The 8,749-nt window shown below is 36.3% G+C and overlaps 1 protein-coding gene across 2 annotated transcripts in view; it reads left to right on the forward strand.

The window, feature by feature from the left end:
• LOC108514358 (transmembrane protease serine 11E) overlaps positions 1-8,749 on the forward strand; it is a 54,935-nt gene that overhangs the window by 15,506 nt on the left and 30,680 nt on the right. For both annotated transcript variants that reach the window (XM_017850542.1, XM_017850550.1), the window contains exons 3-4: positions 4,186-4,307; positions 6,427-6,494. In XM_017850542.1, the coding sequence (XP_017706031.1) occupies positions 4,186-4,307; positions 6,427-6,494 (190 nt within the window). The remainder of the gene's footprint in view (positions 1-4,185; positions 4,308-6,426; positions 6,495-8,749) is intronic.

Here is an 8,749-nt window from a genome sequence, read left to right on the forward strand (position 1 = left end):
AAAAAAAAAAAAAAGAAAAAAAAAGAAAAAAAAAAAGCCAGATGTGATGGTGTACACCTGTAGTCCCAGCTCCTAGGGGGGCTGAGGCAGGAGAATCACTTGAACCCAGTAGGCGGAGGTTTCAGTGAGCCGAGATCATGCTACTGCACTCCAGCCTTGGCAACAGAGAAAGACTTGGTCTCAAAAAGAAAAAAAAGAAATCCAACTCGTTGAAGTCCTGACATGCCAATAAATCAATGACACAATCTGGAGTCATAAAGAAGTAGGCTCTATTCTGTACCAGGAAGTTAGAAAAATAGTCATAGTGATGTATTGTTGAATAAGTGCCTATTTCTGTTATTAAAATCTCATCTTAGGATATATTGTAGGTGATTAAAGAGGATAGGGTATGCTGAGAAACTCATTATAAAGAAGTTCACCCTGCGGTTATCAGGTACCTCATTGCTAGATGAACTGTTAGTTGCTATGTTATTAGAAAGGTCTCCAGGGTACTTCAGAACTGTTCTCCAGGATGTAACAACCCTTCTGAAGTTTCCTCCTACTTTGCTTCGGGTTTTAATTACTTGACTTAACCATGACCTGTTAGTTTAATATCTCCTTCTGTTACTAGATTATACTTGATGTTCAAGGCACCGTAACCATAGAAGCTAATCACTTGATTCTAATTTAATTGGGACCTTGTTGAAGTTGCTTTCCAATAACGAGAAAGAGTACTCTTCAATCTGGTTATCTTCCTCTACTGTCCATGCAAGTGTAATCTCAATTTCCAAAGCGAGATGGGTCATTTCTGGATAGTTTAAAAAAATATTTAAAACAAAGATTTTTTTTTGGTAGAATTTGCATACAGGCAGGTCTTTAAATTTGGAGTGTCTGCATATTATTAATAGATTTTTCTGTAGCATACTTTTTTGTTTTATTTTTTGAAATGGAGTTTTGATCTGTTCCCAGGCTGTAGTGCAGTGGCTTGATCTCGGCTCACTGTAACCCCCGCCTCCTGGGTTCAAGTGATTTTTGTGCCCCAGCCTCCTGAGTACCTGAGATTACAGGCGTGTGCCACCACACCCAGCTAACTTTTTCTATTTTTAGCAGAGACAGGGTATCATCATGTTCATCAGGCTGGTCTTGAATTTCTGACCTCAAACGATCTGCCTGCTTTGGCCTCCCAAAGTGTTGGGATTACAGGCGTAAGCCACTGTGCCAGGCCTGGAGCATACTTTAAATAAAAATGAATTGCTGAAATAACTTTATAGTTCTACAATTCTGCGAGTATACTGAGTCCCACTTTGTTGTAAGCATCATTATTTGTCCCCATGGATGCCTAGGACTGTTTTACACACTTTTGTGTGTCTAGAATTTATCAGAGTCTTGGCACATGTTAGGTGGATTACATACTGAATGATAATATCAAATGAATTGTATCTATGATATGTTCCTGGGCCATACGTTGGCTTGTCTGACTTCACAAGGAATTCCTAGTAATACTAGGGGCTAATCACCTCAGTGAGAGAAAATGTCCCTTACTACTTCTCATTTGCCTCTTCCCAAGCCAAGTTTTATAAGATTCATAAATCTTACTCATATGTATACAGTGAAAACTTGGCAAGAATTTTTTCAGTAACCTGTTTCTGAATCCTGTTGTTTGGATGATCAATTGAGTAATATTGAACACACAGCTTCCACTGCCCACACAGTACGCCTGAATAAACAGTGATTGTTGTGATGTGTGTTACTGTCTTCTGTTTGTGACCTGCTTTCTGTTTTGGGGTATAAACTAACAGAGTGGTTTCGGCAGACGAACATTTAGAAGCTGACATGCCAAAATAACCAAACCAAACCAAAAAAATCTGTTACAGAAATAGATACAGATAAAGGTAATCATATTTGGAAAAACATCATATTGGTTCTTATTTCATAAAGCCCAGGACAACATACAATTCTGTATACAGTTCGTGTCTGGGGCCTTTGGTCGTGCATTTCTGCCCCTGTGTGATTTGGATGTCAGAAGATGAATCTGTTATAAGCAACACCATTGCAGATTATAGAATCACAAACCTGCTAGAAAGATACTCATGTTTATCCTTATTTTTAACTTTTCTGTTAATATTCCTAACATGTTGTAGTAACTACTCATACCATATATTTATGGCAGCTGGTAATACATTTTAACAGTGTCATGCTTAAGTCTACAGAGTAAAGTGAAATATTGAGCACAGATAATAAGTTGTTAACTTGGTTAAACCATATGCAATTGCCGATATTTGACTATTTTTGACCTGTACTAATGACAATTTTAAATCATTCAATCTAATAAGTCAAAAAACTACATTTAAGGATATAGTGGGGTCTGTTACCATTCTGTCTAGAACCTTGCTATTTAACATATGATTAGCTACCAGAAGCATCAACATCACTTGGGAGCTTGTTAGAAATGCAAAAGCTTGAGTCTAACTTTAGACCTCATGTACCAGAATCTGCATTTTAACACGCTCCCTAGGTGGTTCACTTTTACATTAAAATTTGAAGCAGAATTCTAGAAGAATGGATATAATTCCACATAAAGTTATAGCTAACCATGAGGCAGATGTTTACAAATACAAATGTAATAGAACAGTAGTTTACAGAGATAGTTATGAGTTATGTCCCAGTATTTCAATACATTTGAAACCTTACTTGAAGTTAGGTTTGAACCTTCCATTCAGAGAAAGGGAGGTGAGGAAGGATGGAGAAAGAGTAAAACCTCCCAAGTCCTTCACTTAGGTCTCTAGTACTCTGGCGACTCAACTTTCAGTGTCTTCTGCCTGCCATTCATCTCTTTTATTCATCACCAACCCCTCCCCAGCCCTTGTCAGAGTCTGATAGTGCTTCTCTCTCTGTCCCATCAAATCCTCTGGATGGCCAGGGTGTTTTTTTGAAATATGCTAGTAGTTTTTTGAACAACTTTTATACAACAAAAGACTTGTCCCGTAGCTTCAATAAGTTTTTTTTTTTTTTTTTTTTTTCTCTCTCTCTAAGAAGCAGCTTGTGAAATAAGTCTGTACTCTGGAAGTTAGTCTTGGCTATGCCCTGCTGGGCTTGGGCAAGTTATTTACATTTCCAAGACTGTAGTCTGTTAAATGTGGATAATATTGCCTTTTTGTGGAGTTATTGTAAATTAAATGAGATATGTGACTGTACCAGGGACATTGGTGTTCAGTGTGAGTTTCCTTTTCTTCTGCGGTTTAAGTGAAGAGGGAAAGAATAGGAAGGAAGAGAGAGGAGGAGAGAGACTGTGACTGGATGAGCCACACTCTGCTTTCCTATAGTAACTACATACAACTGTCTTGATCACCTGTGTATTTCTAATGCTTGACACAGTGCCTCTCACTGAAAAGTGGCTGGCATTAATATTTGCTGAATGAATACATTAATTTTCTGAGGGCTGTGTGCTTGCTTCATGCACTGGAGGGTAGAGGAAAAGTTATGTGACATTAACTTTTCAGCAGGTCAAAAATGTGGGTTGCTTAAATTGGATGCAGAAGGTAGAGACAGTGGCTAAGGAGCAGACAAGCCAACCCCCGTGGTTAGTGGGAAAAACATACATGCAGTGACAAGGGAGCCGGGTGAAACTAAATAGTGTCCCTGGAAGATTATGCCAGGTGGCAACTTTAGGTCCCTAAACTTCTATTTACTGAATCCCTTGCATTTTAATTCCCAACCTCATCTTCCTTTTCAGGCAAAATAAATTTTCTCAAACTAGAGTTCTTGTGGACAGAATTGATGTATAGTTGATGGAAGGGAAAAGAAAATCTACATTTGGAATATACAAATACAGTGACCCTTGGGAGGCTTCTGAATCCATCCCTGTTTGTATGCTCAGATGGCATGACTTGCTCTCTCTTGTGGCTTACTGAGGAATGAATAACACATGAATAATCAGCCCACTCTTCCGATGAGCTACTTGGACAGTACTCCAGGAACACCAGGCATTTCTTACAGCTTTTATACTCTAAATCACATGATGATAAATGTTGTTTTTTATCCTGAGATAACTATGAGGCCTGGGGCAGGATGATGATGATGATGATGATCTGTGCTAAGAGCATTCCTTCTTGTTTCAGTCTTCTAGCAACAACCAAGTGGGGAAATAATGATGCTTTACACCCATCTGATAAAAATTAAGATAGGGTTTTGCTTCTTTCCTTGTAGATCAAAGGAAGACCTACAATTACTATAGCACATTGTCATTTACAACTGACAAACTATATGCTGAGTTTGGCAGAGAGGCTTCTAACAATTTTACGGAAATGAGCCAGAGACTTGAATCAATGGTAAGCAATTTGTCATCCACTTCTAGTGCATTTGCTGTCAATTTTTACCATATTTTTAGCATCCTAGCTTCTAAAAGATCCATTCAACTAACGGATCCCTGTGTATTTGCAAAATGAAAAGAGGCCCTAACCCAAGGAATATAAAACAAAACAGACAATACATCACTTAGCACAATATCACTCTCAGGGCTGAACCAAAGAAACTTTAGCCGTTCAGTCAGGTCCTTCTTACTTACTTTTCCTTAGCTAGTGCTATACTGTTAATCAGCAGAGTCCAGAGATTCTGGAAATGTAAGTGTGGCCTAAAATATATTTGCTGTATCCTACACTACCTAAAAAAGAGACCCTGAGCAGAAGATTGCCAAGATTGAAACTATTTAGGCACATACCTAAAAAGTCTTTTAGTTTTTAAAAGTATCTAACCTTCAACCAGCTTTTGGTACAAAAATATGTAGTAAATCCACAGATATGCAACTCTACTCAGTTTTTAAAAATATTTAACCTTCAACTAGCTTTTAGTACGTAAATCCACAGATATGCAAGTCTACCATTAATGCATCAATATTCATCTTGAGGGATCAATTAAATACTTAAGAAACTGGAAAAATTAGCAGCATGGGCCAAAAAACAAGGGCCTAAGTGGTAACTTCTTATCATTATCAGATTAATTAAATAATAATTTAACTTTTCCTGGCAGTCTGTGAGGTAATTCGTGGTATAATGTGATGGAAAGAACACTGAGCTAGGAGCTGGGAGGCACATGTAGCTTCAGTGGTACCTACTAGCTAATGATACATCACTTGACATATCAATTTATCATTCTGGACAAAGTTCCTTATGTGAAAATTAAGGCATTAGATTAGATAATTTCCAAATTGTCTTCCAGTTCCAATAACCTGAACAAGAATGGAAGTGAGACCCTGGAAACCACCCAGTAGACAACAGCCTGGGGATTTGGCCAGCTTGCTGAGACAGAGGTTGAATCCTGGTTACATTTGCCCTTGCAAACACCCAATCAGGGAAATATTTGATCAGGCTCTTCTCTAAGGCTAAATACATTTGCAAAATGAAGAAAGTGAAATTGAACTAAAAAGGTCAAGAAGAGATAACACTATTGCCCTTGTTCTTTGTGCCATTCAAGTACATTGTATTTAAGTAAATAAAATCCAGACAGATTTAAATCTAAAGGAATATACATAGAACTCTTTAATGCCTTCAAAATTAATAATAGTTTTGAAGTTACTTGACAAAAATTAACCCTTAAATAAAAATTTTCTTGTGAATACTGTCATCCTATTCAGAGGTCTTGTGCTATTCAGCTTTGTCTCATAATTGCAAGAACTGTCCTTAGGTAAAACAATTTGGAATTAATAAAATGTAAGAAAGAATTAAAAGTCTCATTGCTTCTGTTAATCACCAGCATGTAGTAAGTGTTTACTTACTACATACTATATATCCACATACTGGAAACAAGAAGACCTTGAAGTGTTTCCTTACGTAAACTCCTAATTAAAAAATTAAGTTGCCTAGAATTCTTATTTAGAATAATAACTAACATCTCTACAAAAATAGATTCTTTCACTTTAGTAGAGTAAAACTTAGGCTAAGCATCCCAGTTCACCTGGGTCTTTCTATGAGCATTTGGAGTGCTGAACTGGGTGTACATTACGCCAGGATACTTGACAACTTTGTCACTAGGTTTGGGAAGCATTTGACATGGACATGCACTCATTTCTATAATCCAATTATTACGTGGCAGAATTATTTCATTTCCTTTGTCTATGGGCAGTAAAAGTCCTTATCTCCAGGTAAAATTGCTCACTCTTAATTTTCAAGAAACAGGGTGCTCATTTTCTTTTGTCTCTTTCTGAGCATTAGTACAGCAGATGTCACTTCTGACCCCACTGCAGTTCCCTACTCCTATCATTCCTAAGACAGAGTTCAGTTGAAATCACTGAGAATACCGCAGTAGATTCCTCAAGCTTCCTCAAGTTCAGCTCACTGCGAAATGTCAATGCCTTTTGCACTGTTTTGTTTTTTAATTTTCTAAAAAGCTTTGAATTAATTTGTGGAATTTCATAAAGTTCTTGCTGACATATTTCAAATATTTTTCAAACAGGTGAAAAATGCATTTTATAAATCTCCATTAAGGGAAGAATTTGTCAAGTCTCAGGTTATCAAGTTCAGGTATGTAAATCTGAATTGCGAAGTTCTGAATTTAAAGTTGAAGCTGTTAATCTGCTCAGCAATAAATATGTTTTGAAGTGTTAAATGTATAATTCAATTCAACAAACATTTGACACTTGTTCTGTGTAAGTCATGGGTTACAAAGTCCCTTATTCATTTCTTAAATCCCAAAGTAGGCATTTGCAAGGTGATTGCTGGGGACAGAGGTATAATTGGTGCCTATGCTGTAAAACTGTTTTCTGAGAAACTTACTAAGTACAGATAGTACTATGTACAGATAGACCTAACACATATCCTTGGTTTAATGGCAAGTAGTGCCCCATGTAAGACAGTGTAGTAGATCAGGTTTGTCTTTAGCTCTTCTTCCTCCTATTAGTCAATCTTGTTTACCTTCTTCTATTCCATCCCTCTATTCTCAAAATATGTAGCTGAGAAGACCTCATCTGTCAACTAACCATTCATATATAGGTTTAGAACATAATATTAAGGAAAATATTATAAGAATTTTCAATACAATATTGCCATAATACAAATTATTTGTATTAAAAAATAGAATAATAACTATTTCCAAAATTATTCCAATGACAAAACTCTAAAAGTTTCCTGCCATTCTATTACTTAGCTGATATCTCTAAGGCATTACTTTGATCACTGTTCTAAAAATTGTGTACTCTCTGGTGTTTGAGATAGTGCCCTTTCTTGGATCTGCAAACTACTTCTCTCAACTTTAAGTTTCACTTTCTCAGGAGGACCTCATTCACCCACATGGCCTCATATTCTATTGAAATACAAATTTCTATCTCCAGTCTGAACTATGTTTTTGATTTCTATCACTATATACACATCCCCATGTGGAAATTCCACAGAAAATTCCCTAACTCAGGAAGAATCCAGTCACATAAATGAGAAACCTGGAAGTCATCAAACACTCCTTCCTTTCCTGGGCCCCTCATATTTTATGAATAACTAAGTACTACTAATTCTGTTTTCCCAATAGCTTTGTAATTTGTTCACCTCTTTATTCCAGTACTCTTGCTACTGCTACTCATTATTCTGTCTTCTGTTACTGCAATTGTGAGAAGAGCAAGTGTATTGAAAAGATTAAGTCAATTTTGGAGATGCTGAATTTACATACTAAGGGACCATATGGACCTGAAAAATGAGTGTGACCTGGTAGAGGGAAATGGAACTGAGCAGAAGATAGAAATTTGCTCACGATCAACTCAAAAATTTGGAAGCATGGGCGTAAATTTCTCGGAAAAAGAATAATAAAAGGGAATGAAAAGGATGATGAAGAAAGCTTGAAGAACAATATTTAAGGTGATGGAAGGAATATGGGAACCTTAGATATAGGGAAAGAGCAGGAAGATAGAAAAGTCATGACAGAGGTACCACTGATGCAAAAGAAGAAGTTTCAAAGAGAGTGTGGTTGGCATTGACAAATAATCCTGACTGAGTAATATAAATACTGAAAAGAATCCACTGGCTTTGTCAACTAGGATACTTGGGTTGTTATTTATTTTCCTGTCTTGAAAATAATGTTACAATTAACATGTATATAGGTCTGTCCTTGCACAAATGCATGAGTGCATTTGAATATTTAATTTCTGGAAGTGGAAATGCTGTATCAGAGAAGACAGATATTCAAACTTATAATAGATAAAACTGCTATCCAAAAATAAGACTCTAATTTGTATTCCCACTTCCAGTTTATGAGAGTAGTGGTTGATGCAATATATAGTGAAGAGTTAGATTCTTTCAGAAGTGACTATGAAAGCGAGTGGGTAAAGTAGCTGGCAGGATGATTCCAAGGTAGTAATTCATACAAATGGTATTAAGACTAATTAATTCTCTGTGTTGAAAAGACAGTTACATGAAGTTAGTACAATTTGGTAAAGCATTCTGATATCTTTAGGATTGGGAGTTGTTTAGGATAGCCTGAAGATTGTTTAGGGGAGGTAAGTAGACTTTGAGATATAAGAATAAAACCTGAAATTCAAAACCACAGCTGATTTTATATTTAAGACACATTGTATTTGATAATTTTGAATGGTTTTTGAAAGGTGTGTTTTTATATTAATAACCATATACTTAACTAGACCTTTTGAAGGTAAGGGATACCATGAACAGACTAGCTCACTATATGAGAGACTGAATTTGTGGTTCTTCACATACTAAACAGTAGCAATATAGAAGGAAACATTTATGGATTTATTTTATGTGTGCATTTCATGTAAGAGATAAAGAAAAAAGCA

This window comes from Rhinopithecus bieti, unplaced genomic scaffold, assembly GCF_001698545.2.
Source record: "Rhinopithecus bieti isolate Rb0 unplaced genomic scaffold, ASM169854v2 scaffold_2469, whole genome shotgun sequence".
Taxonomy (NCBI): Eukaryota; Metazoa; Chordata; class Mammalia; order Primates; family Cercopithecidae; genus Rhinopithecus; species Rhinopithecus bieti.